We start from the raw sequence: 25,697 nt of genomic DNA on the forward strand, positions 1-25,697 counted from the left end.
TTTGGATAAAAAATTCAACCATAGTTAGAAAATGTAAACAAAACAACTTGAACCACGACGAAGTCACGCACAAAGTTTGAGCATCTAGCTTTGTAGCAAGTGTTGGCAGCTGTTGTAAACAAAACAAACAGCGTTGCCTAATCGACGTATGTAACTTCCGCTCATCTCTTTGTAGAGGATTTCTAGTCGGGACTCACGATAAAACGTTAGAACGTTTTGTTTTCGTTCTGCGCCTTAAATCAACATAGAGTAAGGTGGGGCAAAAGATCGGCACTAGTTGAAAATTCATTATTTTTTTTTTCAAAAAATTGAAACAGATTTAAATAAATGAATACCGTGTAGTAATTCCACCATCCATGAGTTAAAATTTTGCTGCACAAAGTTACGCCCAATGTCTTTTTAATTTTGAGTTACAACACTTTTTGTATGTGTGTGTCTTATTCGATCTCTTGCCCCATCACTGGGGCAAAAGTTCGAATCTAGTATTTGTGAAATTTCGCTAACCGTAGCACACTATTTTGACACTTTAGTAATAGGAATACCTAAAACTAATTATTATTTGATGTTGGAACTGGAATACACTTTAATGTTCGATCTGGATTTTATCCAAATCAGGGTTAAATTTACCACACCAAAAATTAGTAATCTTCCGCCAAATTCAGATAAAACAACATTTTTGATCGAATTTTCTCACTAATTCCATCATTTTCAGAGATCATTTGTACATTTTTCAGAATTTTAGGTTTTTTACTAATGTTTCCACATGACTCGAACTCTTGTTGTAATTTTATTACAATTCCGTCCCATGCGTTGGAAGGACCATCGCATATTACAATTTTTTGATCAAAAACCAACATTTTGTCATACCTTTTCGAAATATTGATAAATTTTCATAATTTTTGGAGTGAAAGACTCTTTTTTCAAAAAGGCTTTGAACAACATTGACACCCGAAAAAAATAATTTGAATTGCGCTCAAAAACTTCAAAAGAAGCTCTTGCCCCACTCGAACTTTTGCCCCACTTTACTCTACTCTCTCTCTTGACGATCCATTCGTTCCACCGACTTCGTTCTACATAGGTACCGGATGGTGCTCTCGGCTGCGTCGTTGACGGCTGCTTTCACTGTACTGTAGCAGTTCTTAACAAGGGTATCATCGAGCTCGTCCTCGTCCGACAACACTGCCTCGAGATTTGGTAAGTATTCCGCAACGACATCCGGTTACTTCAGTTACTCTATCTAGGCCATACTGTTGTCGTCGATACTACGGAGTGGAGAATGGCTGCACTTGGATCGTCGAGGTACTCCCAAACCAGCAGATGGAACAAACCTCCGAGTTCTGACCACCCGGGATTATTTACCCTCGTGAGTCAGAAACCACCGCTTTTCACGGAACGCTTTCCGTGAGCAGTACTGTCGCATCGTCCGTGAAATCGCCGCCGAGGAAAAAACAGGTCACGCGTGGGATTGAACACGATCGTCAAACGACAGCAGCTGAGCCGATAGAGAGTAATCGAAAAACCGACAAAAAGGAAGACGAAATTGTATCACATGACGACAGCGATTCAGACTCCGGCCCAGACGTCGACGCATGGTTTGTAAAACTGAGGAAACTCTCCAGAAAACAAGAGAAATGCATTGCCGAATTGATGAAATCGTGATTACGTTGTATTGTTTATATGTAGTATTTTAAGTATATTAGGACATGCATGCACCCCTTGCATGCAGTAAAATGTCGTTAATAAATGAAAAAAAAAAACGCTTTTCAATGGGACTGCAGATACCAATACTGCAAGTAGCCGCTTTGTTGCCCCAGGTTAACTTCAATTCATTCACGGATCTACCTAAGCTACTGAACTATGTTTATGACGTTGAAAGTTAGACTCCTATACATTGAATCTTGATCATCCTGAGACCCGAAATCAGAAGGAGCCGTGAGAGTTTACATCGGTGGTCGCCGACGACTTTAGATCAGCACATTCTGAATTAGTATTTCCAGACCAACAATTGAAAAGGCCACATCAACATTCCGTAAACAAACACGTTTTTGTCGACTTTAGGCCTTCTGAGATCCACCCGCGCATCTCACCACCACTATCAGAAAGCTTGATATTTGCGCTTCCTGTTAGTGGTGGTGAGGTGTGTGGGTGGAGTTCAGAAGGCCTCAAGTCGACAGAAACATCTTTGTTTACAAAATGTTGATGTGGCCTTTTCAATTGTTGGTCTGGATTTATCCATGGATCAGGAACACTGAAACGAAACCCATTGTATCGAAAAGGCTCATAAACACCTTCAGAAATGCGCATTTTGGTCGTGGTTGTGGTTGATAATTTGTTCACGTAACACTCCTCGTTTGATGCTTGTCCACCCAGATACAAACAGTGGTTCCCTGTGCCTTTAAGATATACCGCAAGATTCTATTGGCTTCGATCCAGTCAGCAGTCGTAGAGTTTGATACTCGCCTTCACAGAATCGAAGTTGCAATTGCCACATCAGGTCTGGTGTTGAAGGCGATATACAGCAAACATCAAGCTGATCAACGGACTGTCGCAATTTCATTAGATTTTTAACCTACTTGACGATGAACTTCCGGCACATCTTGATGCACAGTAAAATTGCAAGGAATCATCAAGTTTACTACGATGAATAATGTTCTCTTCAGCAGCAATCTCATCTGTCAATTGTGCAGGAGCTTCGTTAATGCTTTCATCTATCAGGGGTCCTTCTGTGGATCCATCCTGGATCTTTTTAACTTGGTCATCGATTGCTTGGAATCTGACATCTCGGCTAATGTTAATTTCTTCGATCTTAGTGTCCAGAAATCTGTATGCCTTGCTTTCCATCGCGTATCCAACAAATGTAAGTTTTACCACCATCGATTCAAACTTCTTCCGCTTCTGTTGGAGCTTCCCGGTTTCCCGCCGAACCATGCTTCACACGATGTAACGTCAGTTGCCTTGGGCGATAGCCGGTTCTGCAAATATGCCGCCGTATTGATAGCCTCCACTCAAAACTTCTTTGGTAGTCCAACAACATGTAAAGTCCCATCTCATTCAGGCTTCTGTTCTTGCGGCCACACCGTTCTCCGGAAACTCCGCCTTCATGCCTCCTTCAGCGTAGAATATCCGGATTCTTTGACTCGCAAATATGTCTGCTCTGTCCGAACGGAGGATTTTCGGCTTCTTTCCAAATTGGTCTTCTGTAAAACGTATATTGACGAATTCTGTCTTCAACTTCTGATTTCTGCTTAAAAAAAATCATCACCGTATTTCGGCTGTGACCTATCATAATTAGTCATGGTTAATATCTGCATCCGCCTGAAGTTTTCGTCATCAAGCCGCTTACATCACTATGAACGATGTACAGGATCTTCTTTGAAGTCTTCACAGCTACCAATGGAAACGCCGGTCGTGGCATCTTTCCCTCAATGGAACATTCACTCGTCATCTGTATTCCGCATTCCTTAACTTGCATCCCGGATGCCAAGTGCTTCCGTTCGATCTCACCTAGGACATCCGGATCTTTGTGGCCGAGTCTGCTGCGGCGTCGCAAGTGCTGGCAATCCTTGTTATATTGACGATTGTTCACCATCAATAAACGAGAGTCCTCCACCGTGTTCAGCCAGTACAGGCCAGTTACTCGATCTGCTGTTGCGATTTCAATTCTATTGAAATGCATACTACATCTGTTGTCATCAAATATGGCTCGAACACCTTTCTTTGCAAGCTTCGTCACTGAAATCAGGTTTCCTTCCAGCTCCTTTCCAGGGGTGTAGATTATTTCTGTTAACGTGATCCTGACTTCTTCACCGTTGCCGTCGACACATAGAATCACCGAGTCTCCAACACCACCGGTACGAATCGATTTTCCATCTGCAGCAGAAATGACCGGGCGCACAATACTGTCCAAACGCGGGAATGATCGTTGATCGCTGGCAATGTGGGAGTGCACAATCCAGGATTTCAATACATTACCGTGGCTGCGGACCTTGAACGTAAACGTTTTGTTTTCTTCACTTTCACGTACTGCCTTTCTTTTTTATGCTTGGCTTCTTCTTGAACCTTTCGTTGGTATTTTGCCTCGTCAAGTATGCTCGGCAATTCTTCTTCCGGTGACCTTGAATGCCGCAGAAGTACCAGATTACTGATTTCTGCTACTTCCCTCTGGCTCCGATCTTCAAAACCTGTTCGTTCAGTTCTCCCTTCTATTTGGACTGCTCTCTGTTTCGTCAACGAGCTTCATTTTCAATACTTCAAGCATGAGTTCTTCTTCTTTGCGAGCTTTTAAGGCCGTCGTCATGGGGTTGAACGAGTCTGGTAATCCGTGAAGATAGAGGGTAACCTTCAGATATTCTTGAATCTGGAATCCGGAGTTCTCCAGCCTTGTGCAGTGGATGTCAAATTCTTCGCAAGATACGATTCCATGCTTTCTCCAACGCGGGAGTTCTGATTTGTGACCTGCTTCAAGAGAGCCAAGCTTTAGTGAAGCCTTGTTGTGGTTCTCCTTCAACGCTAACCATGTAGATCTCGCCGTCGTTTGTCTTAAATGATGCAGTACTGGCTCTTCTCCAGTGTTAGCTGTATAGTACCCAGTGCCTTCTCGTTTCCATTCATCTAAACTTCGGTTATCGTATTCGGTGCTGTGCCTGGATCGAAACTTCCATAGCTGCTCCCGTCTCAGCAGCGCTTGAACCGCAAACGACCTCGACTGGTAGTTGGTATTGTTGAGCCGCGGGATTCTTCCCCACTCCATTACGCTTCTTGATTTGCGTTTGTCGTTCTTCTCTGGACCCACAACCTGACCGAGTTGTGTAGCTATTCACGATACACGTCTTGTATCAAAGGATGAACAACAGGGAATGGTAATTGGGCATCGCATAAAATTTTGTTCTTCTCTTTCATTCTTACTGAAATGTTGTAAAAAAGGCCAAGAAACGTCGAAATCCCATACAAAATCGAAACATTGCAGTGCCCTATTTTCTTTATTCAACAAAATAAGGTTACAATGTACACCTCGCTACTCCTATGCTGCTATGTTGACACTAGTGACCATGTTGCTTCTCACAAATATTGCTTATTTTTACACGCTCACTAGCGCCACCTAGCGGCAAAATTATCTTCTTAAATATCAAAGACATTTTGAACAACTTTGCAGAAGACTGCATCATTCAAGGTATTATTGCAGATTTTCAGGATTTCGAGATACATATAGAAAATTGCTAGTTTTCAGGTGATGCTAAACATTTTTGAGAAGTGGATGGAGGGTGTTTTTGATGCAATATTCAAAGAGTGTTTCAACACTTTTTCAAGTCAGTCCGTACTTTTGACGGGTAGTGTACTTGTATCGTTGACCAATAATCACATGTTCCTGTATTGATGAATTCATCGGTATTAAAAATTCAGTGCCAAATACCCTAACAAGATTTACTGATACTCACTTATTGTTCCATTTGGCAGTGAGGTAAGACTGCCTTGAATGCTGGGGAGCCCCGCTTCCTGTCTCAGCTCCGGTTTACGGTGTCGGCCCAAAGTCATCGGACCGCTATTGTTACCAGTGGAATTAAGTTGGTTACTTAAGCTATTGCTGATGTTGGAGCTACTCGTGCTCGTTCGGAATTGCATCAGCTGTGTTGCCGGTGGGTTATAGTCACGGATATAATCCACGTAAGGTACGTATCCATTACTGGTTTTCCCAGTTCCTGTGCTGGGAAGCTGACACAAACTGTCGGAGAAATCCTCCGAGTACCTGGGTTGAACAAAAGCAAAGTACAAAATAAGTAATTGAAGCCAATTTTCGAAATTTTTGCATCCTACCGATAGTCGTTCGTTATTTTCAAAGCTTGCCCGGCAGTTTCCCCCTTGGCCGTCGGTCCACCTTTGGTGTGATTGGCAATTGTTGAGCTCGATCCGAGAACCAGATTCACTTGAGTGGTCATGCCGTCTGGACCGAGGCTGGTTTCCATAAATTCATTATCACGATCTATTTTCAGGTCACTAACGTTTGACGTTCGACGGTCCAACTCCTTGCCATCCTTTTCCGAGATGTGCTGCTGCAGCATTTTTGTCAGCGATGGAAAAATAAAAACGATAGATCATATGGTGAGGTGAGAGGAACAAGAAGGAAATTAAATTCCACTCTGGAGAGGATAAAATAAAATTTTCCTGCATACGAGCATACAAGTAGGTATCCGGAAAGGCAGAAAGACTTACCTTCGGTATCACATCCGCCGGTGGAAGCGCTTTTTTGTTCCTTCTGCCCCAGAAGCACATAGCCGCTATGATGATGATGATTAAAAGTGTCAGTCCACCGAGGGAGCCAAAAATGATGACTGGTAATAAAATATTTTCTGCTCGTGTGGCGGAACGATGGGAAGTCATCAGAAGCAGAAGAAGCGGTTCCGAGCAGCATGAAGATAGAGAACATGAATTGAAAATTGGATTCGCCTATATGTATGCAAATTACAATCATCTGAAGCAATCAAAAACGGGTGTTGATTGGTATTGGAGAGTTTTCTGGACAAACACGATGGGATTTATATTACGATGCCAATTGAGAGGAAAATCCAGGAATTGTATGAGTTGAAAATAATAAACATTATCATGTTGAGATTTTATAACCGAGTGTTACAATATTTTCTATATTTTTATTTCAAGTTACCAATAGGTGTGGGTTAGCAGAGTATCAAAATGGGTAGTAATAGCGTCATAGGATAGGGTAAATTATTTTCACATTCAGCCATGTTAAAACATTAAAACGCGTAATGCATACCTACCCCATTAAGGGGATGACCCTGATATTCTCAGAGAATGAACAATATCAAACATACATGGCGTAGTAGTAAAACAAAAATTGAAATGAATTTCGCATAAAAATTGCATCTGTGACTGTGATACTGTAGTTGACAATTTCCAATGTGGTAAAAATACTTGTCTCCTCTACGCTACTAGATCGAGTATCTGCTGTAATCAATTTTAATTCAACTCAATCAATACACACCCAGTGTGGTTTTCAAATCTTCGAAGTTCCCTATTTCCTCAATTTGTACGGACGATTACTTTTAAGCACACCGTCCAGCACTCCAATATTCAATCAAAAACATGCCCACCTAAGAGCTATCGCAAGCACAGAACGACCACCTACCTTTCGAAACGAAATCAATTTCCACAAAGTCGACCCCGTAATCATTTATGACGGTGCAATTGTAGCCACCGAAGTGCTGCTGCTGGCTGTTGTAGATGATTAACGTTGACTTGACACCTTCCGGCTGCAGGCTCTCGATGATGCTGTAGTCGGTCTCGTGGCTGGTGTTAATTTCGTGACCATTGTGCAACCAGATGATATGTTTCGCCTGTGGAATGGAAAACGCTTCACACTCCAGTTGACCCGTGTCGGTAATCGTTCCAAACTGCTGCCGAGGTGAGATGATACTGGGTGGTCCCTTGAGATAGACGGTCGCTTCCGTTTCTATCTCTGGAAAACCAAGAACAGTCGCTTTGCACAGATAGCGACCAGCCGTTTCATGGGTCACAGCTAGAGTCAGGTTGGCTGATGTGGATACGGCACGACCGGACTCATCGTGGACCCAAACAATATCCGCCACGGGATTACTATCAATATCGCAGGACAAAGTCACCACCATATTGAGGTCAGCTTCGACGGATTTCGGCAAGGTACGAAAGGTAGGTCTGTAGTGCACGTTGAGTGTTTCGCTTTCTTCGCTTTTCCCCACGACATTCCGTGCCTCGCATTCCACAACAGCTTGATGAAACTTTTTGGAGATGTTCGATATAACCTGCGAAGGGGTATTTCAAAATTGCAATAAAGTGTCCGGTTAGACTAGACATACCAGAACTACTCTTACCAATTCCGTGGAAAAGTTCCCATTCACCATCTCGTGCCCGATGTACCACTTGTAGGATACCTCTGGTGGATTGGCATCAGCATGACAGCGAAAGCGAACGTCAGTGCCTTCCACAATCCTGTCACCGCTAATTATCTCGACACTCACTTTCGGCGCATATTTAACCTCTAGCTTCAGTTTGGCCGAACGATACGTTCGGTCTGCGGTGTTCTGTGCCTGACAGGTGAAGATGGTGTTATGGTGTTCCTTTTTGGGCGTCAGTTTCAAAATTGATTTAGCCGTGAAACGCCGTGCATCGGGCAGCGCTTCCTTCATGTACTCAATTCCCGACGTTAGAACGTTCCCTAGACCATCGATCCATGTGATCTGTAAGGATTTCATAGATGGATATGAATAAATTATGAGAAATCAGAATGCACATAAGGAAGCATATTTTTTTTTAATGAAAACATATGTGTATACCCAAATTACAATTCCATTGCTATACCGGACCCGAATGACTTCCTTTCAGTTAAAGGGTCCTTAAAATAAATTAATAATAATAATAATTCTATTGTTGATTGGTTTTGTTTGATTTTTATTAGGGTTTTATTACAGCAATAATTAAAACTCACAGTTTTATGACTACTTTTATGAAAACCATTGATGAATTCCCTGCCCTTCGGTTCAGAAAGGGGTATGGGCGCGTTCTGCCAACTTGGTCGAGGCAGATTTCTTGTGAGAACATGCTGCATACGGACATTCAAAAGTGCCTGAACGAAAGATGTTGCTTGTGAGGATCACTTGAAGATCGGATGGAAGATCATTCTTTTTTTTTAGAATATTCGCGTTCGTCTATTTGTTGCTTTTCGTGTTCGTATATTTTAAGTTTCATCTTCAACTGAGTTTGATGAACGCTGCTAGTCAGCAGGGATGATCTTCGCATCTGCATCCGTTGAACCATTCTGAATGGCCGTTGTGAAAGTATCACCAAAAGCGCTACTAACATTTCTTTTATATTTCATGTATCTGAGTATCATGAGTGATAGCAGTAAGCAGGGATAGCAGTGAAAAATGGAAGTAATTCAGTACGACGGTGGTGAGATGCTGGTTAAAAATATCGCTGGAGATGAGCATTGTTAGTACTCAGCCATGTCTAGGACGTGCACCGAAGTCTCAGGAAAGGAAGCATGCATAAAGCATGTGTGGGCTTCGTGGCCGAGCGGTTAGCGGCGTCAGTCGTTTAGGTGTCTCGTAAGCCTCGGAGTGTGGGTTCGATTCCCGCTCCAGTCGGGGAAAACTTTTCGTCAAACGGAAAATTCTCCACTGGGCCACTGGGTGTTTCATGTGTTGTCCGTTGTCTAATGTTAGTTATGTCCAGTCTGTGCGGCCTCTGGCCGAAGACGGTGTAGTGTCTTTTTTTTTATAAAGCACTTATCTACAATATCCCGGGAAAAAGTTGAAAGACCTTATTTCACGTGGAAATCCAGCGGTAGACAAGAGGTGGATATGGACGGATGTTCGTTGGAATTGGAAGGACATTGGTAATGCCAGCCGAATTTAAGAAAGCGACGAAGCGATTGTAGCAGGAGATGGTGAAGTTGGACTACGAAGACGATTTGCTAGAAACCGCAAACAGCAAATGACATAGGCTTATCGTATTTCGATGGAGATGGCGATAAGGACGAAGTAGCATTCCAAGAACATAACCAAAATTTAATCACAACTTCCTACCACAAAAAAACAGCACATTCGAACGAAAATAGGAAAGAGCAACCCAGCAAAACCAGTATGTTCAAAACGCTTACCCCAAACAAGCGACCCAAAGGTAAATTACGTTGACCATTTAACTAACAACACATTCTCTTACAGCTCAATACACCACATCGATTTCCCACCTTTCCCAATCCTTAAGGCCACGCAAAACTTAAAAGCCGCAGAGCTAAAGAGGTTGCTATGCCTACTCCCAAATTCAAAGGTGTATTATGGACAATGCGAGTTCTCGGACTTGCATTGGAGACTTGGCCCTATGACCCCCTTGTGCATCAATAAAATAAAATAAAATAAAATAAAATAAAATAAAATAAAATAAAATAAAATAAAATAAAATAAAATAAAATAAAATAAAATAAAATAAAATAAAATACTTTTATGAAAACCATTGATGAATTGTTTCATAGTATACTTCAAGATATCCATAAAGCCAGATTATAAGAGTAAACAAAACTCTCCGATATGTAAATCTTCTGGCATTCATTATTACCATAATAAAACTGTTCAAACTCTCAACAGATGGCGGTCCATTCGATTAGTAACGACATCTGTTGGTGGAAAAGCCGAAACTATGACTCTGCTAGGTTTATTGCGGTCATTATAAAAGTAAACTTGCTTCCGTTCTATTTTCGATAATGGTCGTCGCCATATTGAAGCATCAGATACGTGAACAGAAAATAGTTTATTTTGCTAAAATTAGCAAGAAACTGATAGTTTGCCGTCATTTCAATAGCATAACCATGTTGGTACGATTTTTTTTTCTCGCTCAGCCATCGATGGCCGCAAAATATGAGTCAAGTGCACCTCTGAACCCCTTTTTTATTTTTTTTTTGTTTGACCATCAGCAAAAAGAGCTAAGGGTTGCAAAATGGTGAGTCGATAAGGAGAGCGTTCAACATAGCTCAGGTTCTCACAAGTTCCTACCTCATGCTTCCACGGGTCTAGAGATGACAAAGACCGCCAGCTAAGAATTGTGTGTTTAGCTGGCGGTGCAGCCTGGGCACTGTTGTCCTTCTGACTTCAGCTAGTTTGAGGAGGTACGAACCGAGCGTCTGTTCACCAAGGAGGTGCGGCTCAAACAGCGTCTTTTCTGGCATACAGTGGCTGAGTAAGAAATGCTGCATCACGCCCAGCTAGATCCAAGGTGGTAGCCCCCTCAGCGTGGTCGTCCCAGTGTTGGTTGGGACGCTATACAGAACTGGCAAGATGGCCCTCCGGCGAGACAAGAGTGTTGGCGTAGGCCCAATAAGCCACCCGTAAAAATCCCCATTGCGAATAACATAGGAGAAAATACGACTCGATACAATCGGCAAAGACCCACACGACGAAAAAAGGACTACGATGGGAAACTTGTAACATGAAATTGCAAGTCACTTGGTTTCGCAGGATGTGACAGGATAATCTCCGATGAATTCTATCCCTGCAACTTCGATATCGTGGCGTTGCAGGAACTTTTTTGGACTGGACAGAAAGTGTGGAAAAGCGGGCATCGAGCGGCTACCATCTTCCAAAGCTGTGGCACCCAGCGTACGAAAAACGGATCTCGCCGAAAAACAAACGCTTTGTCCTAAGCGGTGTATGTTGGTAACAAAGGCGCTCCGCAACAAACGCATGTCAGGCGGTGAGAGGAATAAAACAAACATCGCTTGCCGTGCGTGTGCTGATATTCCAGCTTTTCTGCTGAAATTTTCGACCCACATTATCGAATTCATAAGCATTTGAGACAAATATTTCTACCGTTTTTGTTGTGAACAAACTCGGGAGCGATTTTGTCATTAATTGCTAACGAAAAAACAAAGCGTTGTTGCCGTGCCTTCTTTGTTGCCTATTTTTCGCTTGCGGTGGCATATTCTGCGTACGCTGGGCACCACCAATGAACTGGGAACAGGATTTATAGTATTGGGCAAGATGCGACAACATGTGATCGGATGGCAGCCGATCAACGCAAGGATGTGCGTGCAAGTTGCAAGTTAAGGGCCGCTTCTTTACCTACAGCATCAGCTATGGGGCTGTCCATTAGACCTATTCACTTTTTTTGACCTACCCGTGCCACATCAAATTATCAATCCACATGCAAAAACAAGTCTTCAGTCCAAAAATGAGCCAAAGTGATAAAGGTTTAGAGGTGTATCAAATCGATTTTTTGTTTTTTCGAGCATTTTCACAAAAATGTACTCCAATATCCTGAAAATTGCACCGAAAATACCGTTAAAACATAGTTGGAACAATACTCTACAACTTTGCTGAAGACACTACGGTGTTTAAATTGCTTATTTCAAAGTTATTCAACAATTTTCGTTAAAAATAGCGAAAAAATACAATACTTTTACGGATTTTCATGTAATAGTCATGTAAATTTACATTATTTTACGTGACTAATTTAATTAGCTATTTCTCCTATGTGTTACGAACATTTCATCCATACATCATTTTAGTGTAGGAATTCGTTTTCATTGACTAATTATCAAAAGTATGTCACGTTGATACCAAAAATCGCATAGAGTTGCCAGCACAAAATTAAACAAAGTTATCCATGATTAAAACGTCATTACATTTCTTTGTCGCATCTGCATCAGTTTCAATTTGGTCTAGATGGTTGAGCATGAGACTGCCGGTTCGAAGATTCAAGGTTCGAGCCCTGGAATAGAATTTTTTGCGTCTCGATCCAGCTATAAATTAATGAGACTACGCTCTGCATCTCATTGCAATTTGGCATCATAGCCTTGTTTCGAAACCGTAGAGTTTTTGGGACGGAGGTGATCGGACGATCGAACGGGAACCGGGTCGATCCGGCGGTTTGGCGAGGTGATCAACGATTGGCCGAGGAGCGGCGCGGCCGGCAGGCCGTAGCGGTTCGGCAAAATAACTGCCCACGTGATCTCAGCGTGTCGTCCGACTCGGAGCTGCTTCTCACATTCCGGTGGTCGTGGTATTCTGACCGGACAAACGGGTAGACGATAAGGTGGACAGCGAAGAAACGTCCGCCAGGGCCGGCGGGCTGCCTTGGGCTCGCGGCTGCTGCGTCCACAGCACAAGGTGCACTTATTTCCCACGAGGCTGCAATACTTGCCCAACTCGGAGCTCCAAACTGGGTAACTCCGATATACAAAAGCTGGCACTTCTTCCTCCAAGCACGAGTCGCGATTAACTGATCCCGAACACCTCTTGTCGCCGCCTCGCAGACCCATCGCCAGATGTTCTCTCCAGCTTTCTCTCAACGCTGTCTTTCCGCCCCCATCGCCAGATGTTCTCTCCAGCTTTCTCTCAACGCTGTCTTTCCGCCCCCATCGCCGCATGCTTCAGATGGCTGCTGGAAACTCACCACTTTTTAATTACGCGTTGGCGTAACGCGTCGCGCATTGAGTCGATACGCACGACGCCCACTCTTCGAATCAACCGTTGGAGTAACTATACAATCGTTTCCCTACATTCCCCCACCATAAGCACTAAGTTACCGTTCGGTAACAGCTTCTTATAGAAAAATCATTTATGAAACTTTCCTTCGAAGACCGCAAATCAATTGGATGCTTGTGGAAAAAGTTATTGATTTATTACCGATTAGTGATCCAACGAACGGCTTTTTGTTTTGTTTTATCAGCAGCACTGTAGCTGTTGCCTTGTCTGCTGCTGTTTCTGAGGGTGGTGATGCCTCCCGCCACCTCATGCAACAACGGCAGCAGCAGTGCTGCTGATAAAACAAAACAAAAATCCGTTCGTTGGATCACTAATCGGTAATAAATCAATAACTTTTTCCACAAGCATCCAATTGATTTGCGGTCTTCGAAGGAAAATTTCTTAAATGATTTTTCTATAAGAAGCGTTGATCGATTTGAATTAAGGAGACAAAGGGCGACCTCTGGGATTTTTTGATTGAAAGTGTAACTTTTCCCATAGTTAATCCTATGGAAACTTTCAACCGCTTGCGCTAAATTATAGTTTTACCGATTGCGCTGAAATTTTGTACAGTTCATATGGGACTTAAATGGGATCTAAAAAGTCGACTGGAGCGAGGATTTATTTTTTCCATACAAGCGTGTCCCATACTAATGCACACTCGTGGTGCCAACAAGAACCGATACTTTTCGTAATCAAACGAAGAAGCGTCACGGTTTTGTTTGGTTGTTTTTGATATATTTGATTTCTATTTGCAGGAAGAAAGTTGATACAAACATTTTCCTTCTATTTTTTGAAATTATTATTAGCCAAGCTTCCAATATTGAAGACACAAGAAGAAGAATCACAAGAAGAACTAGCATAAACGGTTCAATGAAAATCAAGCACCATATCGTCGAACTTGTTCATTTTGTGTGAAAATACGCAAAGGTAAATACAAGGGGCTAGACAATATTAGTGTATTTAGTATACTTCGAAATAAAATAGTATATTAACCTATATTAATCAACAATAAATTCAAATAATGCCATCAAAGCAGGTCATATCACCAAAACAAACCAGTTCACTTTACCTTGACAGATTGTTGAAATATTGCATATTGTTCATGTTCAGGTTGATTGGAAAAAGTAGATTTTTGCTTTTGTACAAACGATTATCTTTTAAATAATTCTTTATTTCAGGCAATTATGAGATAGATCATCATTGAAATCGATACGATGGCTAAACGGCGGCGTCATTGATTTACGCAAACTTTATCTTTACGGGGAACGACGCAGCATCGTAATCGGGACATTGTGGCTTGCAATTATCCGTCTCCGTTTTCAACAATAAATTATTTAATATGCCAAATAAAATACTATCTTAACCAAGAAAAACCTCTATGCTTGACACAGAACATCAAAACATTGTCCATTATTGCTTAAAGAGCCCAGTCCAAGCATGTTTGAGGGTACTATAGAATGCATAGAACCTGTTGGTAAAAAGCTACAACTAGGATAAACCAGAAGCAACATAAGCTTTTGTAAACCTTGGTTGAAACTATTAACTTCTGTATATATTTAGAATCTGAACAAGCAGTGCCCAGTCCATATTCCGAATTGCATTTTAAAATACACAGTTTTGATTTTAAGGAATTCATATAATAAATGAAGTGTTGAAAGCCTGGTATTTCTAGAATTGAGAAAAAGGTTAGCACTCGGAAAAGGACACAACATGAATCACAATTGTCAAACGATTGTTTACCAGTTCATCCAAAGACCGATTACTGTGATTAAAAAGTTTTCAATAAAATATCTTAATATATTAACCGGAAAATTGTAGGTTAAAATAGGTGTCCGGCCCCTTGGGTAAATAACGTTGACCATTTCATTAACAACACATTCTTTCACAGCTCAATATGCTAAATCCATCTCCCACCTTTCCTCATCCTTAAGGCCACGCAAAACTTAAAAGCCGCATGGCTAAAGAGGTTGCAATGCCTACTCCCAAATTCCACGGTGCATTATGGACGATGTGAGTTCTTGGACTTGCATTGGAGACTTGGCCCCATGACCCCCTTGTGCATCAATAAAATAAAATAAAATAAAATAAACTTTATGATATATGTCATGTAATTGAGCAAAGCTTCGCCTCATAGCCAATATTCAATTCAGTTTGCAACAATACAAAGTTTCCATCGTATAGTAGCGCTCTACTCAACGCGAAATTATGTTTAGCTATGATATTCACATGACTGAACTCACAACTTTACATGAGATCGCTGCGATGTTGTTTGTTGACATTCGATATGGTGCCCACCATTACAATCGTTTATCGCGAACAAAACGAAAATCGTTAGAAGTTGGATCATAAGAAGCTCCCTCAACGTAAGTTTTTGTATAATTCGGTTGATAATTTAATAAACTAACGTGTTTCAATGCAATTTACAGGAAAACTCAGGTTTCCACAGCAATAGAACCAAAACTCAAAACGGAATGGATGTGGAGCAGCAGCACCAGTAGCCGCCTGAGTTTCGTACGCAGTAAATGGGAGAAGCTGGCAAAATCCACCAAAACGGAAGCGCACGGGGTACGTCAACGCTGTAAATGCTTTTTAATCTAACCATTTAGATCAATAAATGAAATAGTACGAGTCAATAAACTAACATGAACGTTTATTTAAATTGAAAATTTTAAATGAATTCCCATTGCTGTACACGGCGTTGCTTTTACGAACCTGTAATTTACATGACAGTGAAGTTTATACGATAGAAGAATATACTCAAAATGAAAAATAAAAGGACCAGTAAAGTTACAGCGTATGTGCATGATATATAATGTAATTGTACATTATTTTTTCGAACTGTGTAGTACCTCGGCTGCAGCACTAGGTTTCGCGACTCCGAATCACAGAAACGACTGGTACGACGGCAAATGTGATCAGATGAAAAACGAGAAGAATGCAGCATGGACAAGAATGCTGCAACACCGTACGAGAGCGAATGAGGCACATTATAGACAGGCGGGGAACAGGCAGAAAACTCAGTCCTCCGGAGGAAGAAGCGCCAGCAGGAAGAACGAGGTGGCGGCAGCATTACGATGAGCACCTTAATGGCGACGATACAAGCACCGAAGGTGGCGTGGCAACAGATCTAGGAGTACGTGTGCAGGACGAAAGATTTCCAACCCCTGTTGTTGGAATTAGAAACGTCCACCAGTTTCAATTAGAAATAGAATACATTTAGGTGCTGCACAAAGTGTATGTACAGCTTCCAATTGGAATCGCTCACGCAGTGCCCTAGTGGACAATAGAGCTGTAAATTAGGGTAAGTGATTGAAGAATTAAAAAAAAGCACTGGCGAGAGCACTACACTGGATCATTACCAAGATTTGGGAGGAGGAAGTATTACTGGAAGAATGGATGGAAGGTATCGTGTGACCCATATACAAAAAGGGCAAAAAGTGGGATTGCGGGAACTATCGCGCGATCACACTACTGAGTGCTGCCTACAAGATATTCTCTCAAATTTTATGCCGCCGTCTATCACCGATTGCAAGACAGTTCGTGGGGCAATATCAGGCTGAATTCAACGAACCAGATGTTTCGCTATTCGCCAGGTGTTGCAGAAAAGCCGCAAATACAACGTGCCCACACATCACTTGTTCATCTATTTTAAATCGGCGTATGATACAATCGATCGAGACCAGTTATGGCAGATTATGCACGAGTACGGATTCCCGGATAAACTGATACGATTGAGCAAGGCGACGATGGATCGAGTGATGTGCGTAGTACGAGTATCAGGGACACTCTCGAGTCCCTTCGAAATCGAGCTTACTTTGGACTCCGTAGCAGGGATGGGACCATTCATTTTCTAAGAGTTACATTCACTTGCTATTATCTCAGTTCTGAAGCATGCTATCGAAAAACAGTGTATGGATGAATTGAACCTTTTAGTTTTATCTGAAAGTTTGCCGAATAATATTGGGGCCGCACACGCTTACCAAAATCGTGAGCGAGCTGTGAAGGCAACTCTCCACGCGGTGAATGTAAATTACATTCACGCCGTGGAGAGTTGCGTTTGCTGCTTTCTGTTGATTTAACTATTGATTCTACGCTAATATATTCTTCTACAAAGTTTCATTTAAAACAAAAATGAAAAAGTGTTCCATACATTGATTTTTGCTGCGATGTTTCTAAAGCGAGTTAACAGCAAGTGAATGTAAATGATTGCAAATGAATGATCCCATCCTTGCTCCGTAGAACTCTACGACCGAACACAGTTTGCCATCGCACGAAGTTAACTATCTACAGAACGCTGATTAGGCCGGTAGTCCTCTATGGGCACGAAGCATGGACCCTGCATGCGAAGGACCAACGCACCCTTGGAGTTTCCGAATGAAAAGTGTTGCATACCATCTACGGCGGAGTGTAGATCGAAAACTTGGAGAAGGTGAATGAACCACGAACTGCATAAGCTGCTGAGAGAACCAACCCTGGGCCACATCGCGAAAATCGGGAGACCACGATACGTGGGTCACGTCATCAGGATGTCGGATAACAACCCGACTAAAATGGTTCTCTAGAGTCATCCGACCGGTACAAGAAGACGTTGTGCGCAGCGAGCTAGCTGGCTCGATCAAGTCGAGGACGGTTTGCAGATTTTTCACAGAGTGCAGAACTGGAGACACACATCCATGTACCGAGTAGAATGGAGACGACTCCTACGTACAGCAGAGCAAACTCAGGCCTTAGTCTGATCGGTAAGGTAAGTAACAACAAGCCAAAATTAACAAAACATAGATAATGAAGTAAGAATTCACAGTTTAACACAAACATACCTTAATTAATTGGCTTCTTTAGCAGTGTTGAGATAATTCCATATTCTGAATCTGCATGCAAAACTGAGCCGAAGTCCAAATTTTCATAAATTTTGGTGCCCGGGAACCTATTTAAAAATCAATTTGAAGTTTGTATAGGAGCGATTTGTCGAATCACCCCTCGTCGCATTTTGTACTGGGTGGAGCTGTCAAACAGTTACCCAGCTATCAAAAGGTGATTTCAAAAAATCTCTTTGAAATTGATTTTAGGTACCAAAATAAAGTTCTAAAACTTAAAAAAAATCATAGTGGCTCAGAAAAAGGTGCTCTTTTGTATAAAATCGATACATTTTTCTTAATTTAAAAACCCAATTGTCATCATATTTCAACAAGAGACTTGAGCTCGACATGGTTTAATATAGTTTGGCGAACTTCTTTGACCTAACCGACCTTTGACCTAGCTGCCCATAAGTTACGTGACCATTTCTTTTTGAACTTTGGCCCCCTATCTCTTCGTGGCCGTGCCGAACCAAATTTCCACTATAATTCTGTCGATTTCAAGCCTGTAGATTTTTTTTACACGACTGAATATAGTACGTATCTCACCGCATGACAAAAAAATATTCCACTTGATCCGAAATTGTATGAGTACAGCGCAAAGTGAACAAAATAGAAACTCGGAGATGATTCCACTTCACTCTATCATGTTTCAATCGTCAAACCGAAATTGATCGAATATGAAATTCGTTAGAGTTCATCCTTACCTCCGCCGCTGGTCTTCCTCCTACTGAAACACACTCCAACTCAATCTCCCGATCCTCGGTGGTGACCATAAAGTCACCTTGTACAATTTTCGGTGGCTCGGGTGGAACCAGCACCATCAGCGTTGCAAAGCGTGATCTAATTCCAGGTGTACCTGTCCAGGTGAGAACAAAACAAATTTTATCCAATCTCTGCCAAAATTCCGGCCCAGCAACTTACCTAATTTGCCTGGTCCAACCTGGCACTGATACTTGGCATCGTCGTCTAGCATAACCGGAAAAACGTCCAAGGAAAAGTCCCCCTCCTCGTCGCTTCCCACCATCGAGTAACGCTCGAATCCGCTCAAATTCCGGTGCGTCCCCAGTCCGAAGTCATCCTTCGTCCACTGAAACAAAGCAGAGATAAATCATTACGCACGGTAGATGTTTGTCGCTGTCGTTGTTGCTGCCGCCGTAACGATAACCTTTAACATGCCATCTTTTAGCTTAACACAAATAGGCACACATCTCCTCCGAGTAGGAGAAATGGATGCGGCCTAACAGGAGAAAACTCCAGGAATTTGATTGATCGTCTCTCTTTATTACACGTTTACATCTTCATTACCGTCATCATCGTCGAGCCTAGAATGGAGCGCTCGTATCTGTTGGCTGACAACGGTCGCTGTCTTTCTCGAGACGATAGGTGCTGTCTGTTGAGAAGCTAACAGATGCGATTAATAATCCATTCATGTGTATACAATCCCATATAGGGAAATGTCAGGTGTCCTCAAACATACGGCTAAGAACACGTAGTGTTAAATTCAAGACCTCCTAAAATATCAATGAAACTATCACATAATGATACAATGTGTCTCTGAACTTCTTCCTTCTTGCAAAAGCGTTGTAGACAATTAGTATCTCTCCTGATCAGTTTGGGAACCCCTGCTCCAAAGCTCAATCCTTTATCGGTAGCCCGGGTGGACAGGAAGGCGTTTCTTCTGCGAACTCTATGGTGCGTACTGGTCATCGGGGAACTGTATGGTGGGGTCATGGTGTAGACTAGGAGACACACAGCTCATCAATTATTCATAAGCATATAGATCATGAATATATGATGTCTGAGAGGCTGTGACACAGGGTTATAATTTCAGATGGAATTCGTTCCGAGAATATACACTGCCCGCTCTGTGTACGGGCTGTGTTGTGTATAGGCCCCGGTATGACAAGAAGTCCACTGACTGACATCCTCCCACTACTACTACCACTACTAACTGTACGATTCCTGCCCTGACGTAGGACAACCAAGCGACTAATTGAACTCGTAAATGGTGTTCCACTGGGTTCCGGCCTACTCGGGGTGATAATGTTCCGACTGATTTGCAGGATGTCGACTGAGGGTTGATTGTGATAAATCGACAGATTTGTGTTCTGGCTTGCTTGAGTTCCGGAAAGAAAATTTTCTTGGCAGCTATGTAGGTGACAGAAATCAATTGTAGTGTGGTGAGGAATCAAAGCCAATATTTGCAGAAGAATCAATTAAAGAAACTAATGAATTGAAAATGTATCACTCTATCAGATGAATGTCAAGCTTATTTTGTTCTTCAATTGCCATATTTTTAAGGATGCTATGGAGATTCCTGAGAGCTAACCTACAAACACTATCAACAGTTTATTTTCATCGTGATTTTTTTTTGCATTCACGCTCCCTTGATTAAAGCGTCAGTGGTTGGGTGAAGGTCCCATTAGATATGACAAATATTTGGCCAAACCCCCTTTAAGGTTAGATAAGGTGCATGGTTAGTAAGGTGGTTCAAACATTTTTCGATTCATAACCGGATTCTATGCCTTCTTTCAAAAATTGAGCTATATTGGTTGAAAATTGAGTGTGCACAAGCCCTTCAGAGTTTGTATGGGAATTGATATGAAAAACGGCGGCCGATTTGAATGTGGTCTTCGGTAAAGTTGTAACTGATAGAGTAGCCTAGGAGTACCAAGGGTCAACTAACACCTTAGGCCACTTGGGGAAATGCTACGGTCAATTGAATTAAAAATGTCGTTTTCCCATAGTAATTCCCATACAAACTTTGAAGGGCTTGTGCATTCTCAATTTTCAACCAAATCAGCTCAATTTTTCCGAAAAGGCTTAAAATATGGTTACGAATCTAATAAGCGGTGTGGAGAAAAAACTATTTTTTGAACCACGCTAGGTGTCTTTATTAGAGAGGTTTGCGCCCGAGGCTGGTTCATCTCTTAATAAACCTTCAGTAGAAAACCGCCTGAAACTTCTGTAAGCTTACTTGAGAGCCTATGGAGTCCCCTGAAAGCCTTCTTGAAGCTTATGAAACGCATTGAAACACCTGGAACTAGGCTTCTTCTTCTTCCTCTTCTTCTTGGCTCTTCGTTGCCACTGCAGCTTGGCATGCCTCACTTCAAATAATTGTTCTTTTAGCACTTCCACAGTTTAAGTGCCATTAGACTGTTTGCTATGATGACAAATATTTGCCCAAACAAGCCCAACAAATGACCAACACAACGTGAATCATAGCAACCTTGGATGAATGTCGGACTTCAATGGCAAATATTTGGCATGACGACAAACAGCGCCCACCAGCAAACGAACGAAAACGGCCTACGACTCATTGATTTCGCCGCCTCCAAAAATATGGCCATACGTAACACCTTTTTCCAACACAGCCTTCCTTATCGTTACACCTGGAGATCACCACAGCAAACGGAATCTCAAATCGACCACGTTCTGATTGACGGACGGCACTTCTCCGACATTATCGACGTCAGGACCTATCGTGGCGCCAACATCGACTCCGACCACTATGGGGCTGTCCATAAACCACGTGGTCATTTTTTTTGGGACTTTTCAACCCCCCCCCGTGGTCATTTGTCCATACAATTTTTTTTTTCGTCCATACAAAATGGTCATTGGCCGAACCCCCCCCCCCCCCCCCCCTCATGACCACGTGGTTTATGGACAGCCCCTATCTGGTGATGGTCAAACTGCGCCCAAAACTCTCCGTCATCAACAATGTACGGTACCGGCGACCACCACGGTACAACCTAGAGCGACTGAAGCAACCGGATGTCGTCGTCTCAGCATACGCGCAGAATCTCGAAGCCGCGTTGCCAGACGAGGGCGAGCTCGATGAGGCCCCTCTAGAGGACTGCTGGAGTACAGTGAAAGCAGCCATCAACGACGCAGCCGAGAGCACCATTGGGTACGTGGAACGGATTCGACGGAACGAATGGTTCGACGAAGAGTGCAGAACGGTTTTGGAGGAGAAGAACGCAGCGAGGGCGGTAATGCTGCAGCAAGGGACTCGACAAAACGTGGAACGTTACAAACAGAAGCGGAAACAGCAGACCCGCTTCTTTCGGGAGAAAAAGCGCCGCCTGGAAGAAGCGGAGTGTGAAGAAATGGAACTGCTGTGCCGTTCCCAAGAAACACGGAAGTTCTATCAGAAACTCAACGCATCCCGCAACGGCTTCGTGCCGCGAGCCGAAATATGCAGGGATAAAGACGGAGGCCTCTTGACGGACGGACGTGAGGTGATCGAAAGGTGGAAGCAGCACTTCGATCAGCACCTGAACGGCGTGGAGAACGTAGGCACGGGAGCCCACGGCAATGGAAGGAACGACGACGCCAGTGCAGCGGAGGACGGAAATGAACCAACTCCCACGCTGAGGGAAGTTAAGGATGCCATTCATCAGCTCAAAACCAACAAAGCAGCTGGTAAGGATGGTATCGCAGCTGAACTCATCAAGATGGGCCCAGGAAAGTTGGCCACCTGTCTGCATCGGCTGATAGTTAGGATCTGGGAAACCGAACAGCTACCGGAGGAGTGGAAGGAAGGGGTAATCTGCCCCATTCACAAGAAAGGCGACCATTTGGAATGTGAGAACTTCAGGGCGATCACTATTTTGAATGCTGCCTACAAAGTGGTATCCCAGATCATCTTCCGTCGTCTGTCACCTAAAACAAATGAGTTCGTGGGAAGTTATCAAGCCGGCTTCATCGACGGCCGGTCGACAACGGACCAGATCTTTACCGTACGGCAAATCCTCCAGAAATGCCGTGAATAACCAGGTCCCAACGCACCACCTGTTCATCGACTTCAAAACGGCATACGATAGTATCGACCGCGCAGAGCTATGGAGAATCATGGACGAGAACGGCTTTCCTGGGAAGCTGACTAGACTGATTAAAGCAACGATGGACGGTGTGCAAAACTGCGTAAGGGTTTCGGGTGAACTATCTAGTTCATTCGAATCTCGCCGGGGACTGCGACAAGGTGATGGACTCTCATGCCTACTCTTCAACATCGCTCTGGAAGGTGTGATGCGACGAGCCGGGCTCAACAGCCGGGGAACGATTTTCACAAAATCTGGTCAATTTGTGTGCTTTGCGGACGACATGGACATTATCGCTAGAACATTTGGAACGGTGGCAGAACTGTACACCCGCCTGAAACGCGAAGCAGCAAAGGTCGGACTGGTGGTGAATGCGGCTAAAACAAACATGCTGGTAGGCGGAACCGAACACGACCGGATCCGTCTGGGTAGTAATGTTACGATAGACGGGGATACTTTCGAGGTGGTGGAGGAATTCGTCTACCTCGGATCCTTACTGACGGCTGACAACAACGTGAGCCGTGAAATTCGGAGGCGCATCATCAGCGGAAGTCGGGCCTACTACGGGCTCCAGAAGAAACTGCGGTCGAAAAAGATTCACCCACGCACCAAATGCACCATGTACAAAACGCTAATAAGACCGGTGATCCTCTACGGGCACGAGACATGGACCATGCTAGAGGAGGATCTACAAGCACTCTGAGTTTTCGAGCGACGCGTGCTAAGAACGATCATCGGCGGTGTGCAGGAGAACCACGAGCTCGCTGCACTTTACGGCGAACCCAGCATCCAGAAGGTGGCCAAAGCCGGAAGGATACGTTGGGCAGGGCATGTTGCAAACCGAGTATTGTGGCGTACTATTGTTGATTATGTCTTGTCTTAATGATGTTGAACAAATAAATGTATGTATGTATGTACAAACAGTGTAATGGCCTCTTTGTTAACCCTCGAGCGATCGCGCTGTTGTATTTTGTACAACACGTTGACAAAATCTCGCTTTTCGTACTCACCTTGAGCGTGGTGCTGGTGGGGATGGCCAACCCCGGGAGTGCTGGAAGGTTTTTTTTTTTTACTTATTCGTTTATTTGGAAGGCTCGGGCGCCACTTGGGCATAACAGAGCCGAAATCATCTTTACATTTTTTTATGTTGATTTTACACGTTGTTTTTTTAAATTTATACTGACTTAATACTAGGTTAGTTTTGGGAGCCGAAGTACTCGCGGCTGTTTCGAGGTTAGGGATAACAAATATATAAAGTTGGAAAGGAGGGAATTAAGGGACTTATACTAAATTTCTTGCTATCTTATACTAAAAACCTTGATGGGACCGACTGTCCTGATCTGTAACGGGACTAAACAGAAAGGGCTTTATCGGAAGACAACGACAAGAAGAGGACAAACGGAAAGGGGGGCAACGAAAGACAGGGAGCGAACAACAAAACCAAATTTCGGGCAACGAAAACAAGGAACGTACGAGATCAAATTCTGACATCAACACGTTTCAAAAACTGGTAAATAAGATCCATGTACTCCAAATCAAGGCCTGCCAACACTTCTCTAACGGGTTTTTGTTGTTTTCCTCGGACCCGGAGAGTTTCATACAGCTCAGATCTGACTTCACGATGCTCATCGCATCCCCACACGACATGTTCGATATCCTGGTAAGCCACGCCGCAGACACAGAGATTGCTTTCCGAGAGCCCAATACGGAAGGTATGTGCGTTTAACAAATAGTGGTTGGACATCAGCCGACACATTACACGAATGAAATCGCGGCCTAAATCCAACCCTTTGAACCATGGCTTCTTCGATACCTGCGGAATGATGGAGTGCAACCATCTACCCATCTCTCCATCTCTCCATTTGTGTTGCCAGCTGATCAAGGTCTCCTGACGGGCTAATGCAAAAAATTCGTCGAAGGCAATTTGACGCCCGTAAATATCGCCTTCGCTAGCGCCCACCTTAGCCAGAGAGTCCGCTTTCTCATTGCCCGGAATTGAGCAATGTGAAGGGACCCAAGCTATGGTGATGGTGTATGAGCGTTTGAACAAAGCACTCAAGACTTGGCGAATTCCATTCAGGAAGTACGCTGAGTGCTTCATCAGTTTCATTGACCGAACAGACTCCAGAGAACTTAGACTGTCGGTAAAAATGAAGTAGTGCTCAGGTGGGAGAGTGCGAATGTACTCTAAGGTGTAGTATATAGCCGCTAGCTCAGCAATGTATACCGAGCTTGGCTTTTGAAGCATGAAGGTGGCGCTATGAAATTCGTTGTAGACACCGAAACCAATCGAATCATCGGTTTTCGAACCATCTGTGAAGAACTGTCTGTCCCCGCTAACATGCCCGAACTTACTTGCAAAAATTTGTGGAATACACACGGAACGAAAAGATTCTGGTATTCCGGTGATCTCATCCTTCATGGACAGATCAAAATCCACAGAGGAACTGTCGAAGTCTGAGAAGTTATCACGATTGGTGTTAACCGGAGATGGGCTTACCTCCAACGTCATGTACCAGTAGTACACACTCATAAAACGAGTTTGAGGGTTCTGTGCAAGCAGCTTTTCGAAGTTTTCAATGACCAATGGATTCACAACCTCGCATCGGATGAGGAACCGGAACGATAACTCCGCAAAGCGGTCTGTCAGAGGCTGTACACCAGCGAGTACCTCTAAACTCATAGTGTGAGTCGAGTTCATGCAACCTAACGCGATCCGAAGGCAACGGTACTGAACCCGTTGAATCTTCAGTAAGTGTGTTTTCGCCGCGGATTGAAAACAGAAGCTACCGTATTCTAAAACCGACAGAATGGTTGTTTGGTACAGCCTGATCAGATCTTCCGGGTGTGCTCCCCACCATGTTCCGGTAATAGTTCGCATAAAATTGATTCGCTTTTGGCATTTTTGTATCAGATACACAATGTGCTTCCCCCAGGTGCATTTAGAGTCGAATCAGAGACCAAGATATTGAGAAGACATGCTATGAGTGATTGTCTTACCCATCAGAACG

At 43.3% G+C, this 25,697-nt stretch overlaps 1 protein-coding gene and 1 long non-coding RNA gene across 7 annotated transcripts in view; one reads left to right on the forward strand and one right to left on the reverse strand.

Annotated features, from left to right (window-relative positions):
- The window catches only part of LOC134285220 (uncharacterized), a 250,024-nt gene that overhangs the window by 26,940 nt on the left and 197,387 nt on the right, over window positions 1–25,697 (forward strand). The window lies entirely within an intron of this gene.
- LOC109412957 (irregular chiasm C-roughest protein) overlaps window positions 1–25,697 on the reverse strand; it is a 581,003-nt gene that overhangs the window by 17,646 nt on the left and 537,660 nt on the right. For 5 of the 6 annotated variants that reach the window (XM_029861871.2, XM_062845615.1, XM_062845618.1 and 2 more), the window contains 7 exons: window positions 18,785–18,950; window positions 18,568–18,719; window positions 7,860–8,225; window positions 7,139–7,790; window positions 6,208–6,344; window positions 5,812–6,047; window positions 5,436–5,743 (listed from right to left, as the gene is read on the reverse strand). In XM_029861871.2, coding sequence (XP_029717731.2) covers window positions 5,436–5,743; window positions 5,812–6,047; window positions 6,208–6,344; window positions 7,139–7,790; window positions 7,860–8,225; window positions 18,568–18,719; window positions 18,785–18,950 — 2,017 coding nt within the window. The remainder of the gene's footprint in view (window positions 1–5,435; window positions 5,744–5,811; window positions 6,048–6,207; window positions 6,345–7,138; window positions 7,791–7,859; window positions 8,226–18,567; window positions 18,720–18,784; window positions 18,951–25,697) is intronic. The other variant, XM_062845619.1, reaches the window with a different exon arrangement.

The sequence above is a fragment of the Aedes albopictus genome, chromosome 1 (assembly GCF_035046485.1).
Source record: "Aedes albopictus strain Foshan chromosome 1, AalbF5, whole genome shotgun sequence".
Taxonomy (NCBI): domain Eukaryota; kingdom Metazoa; phylum Arthropoda; class Insecta; order Diptera; family Culicidae; genus Aedes; species Aedes albopictus.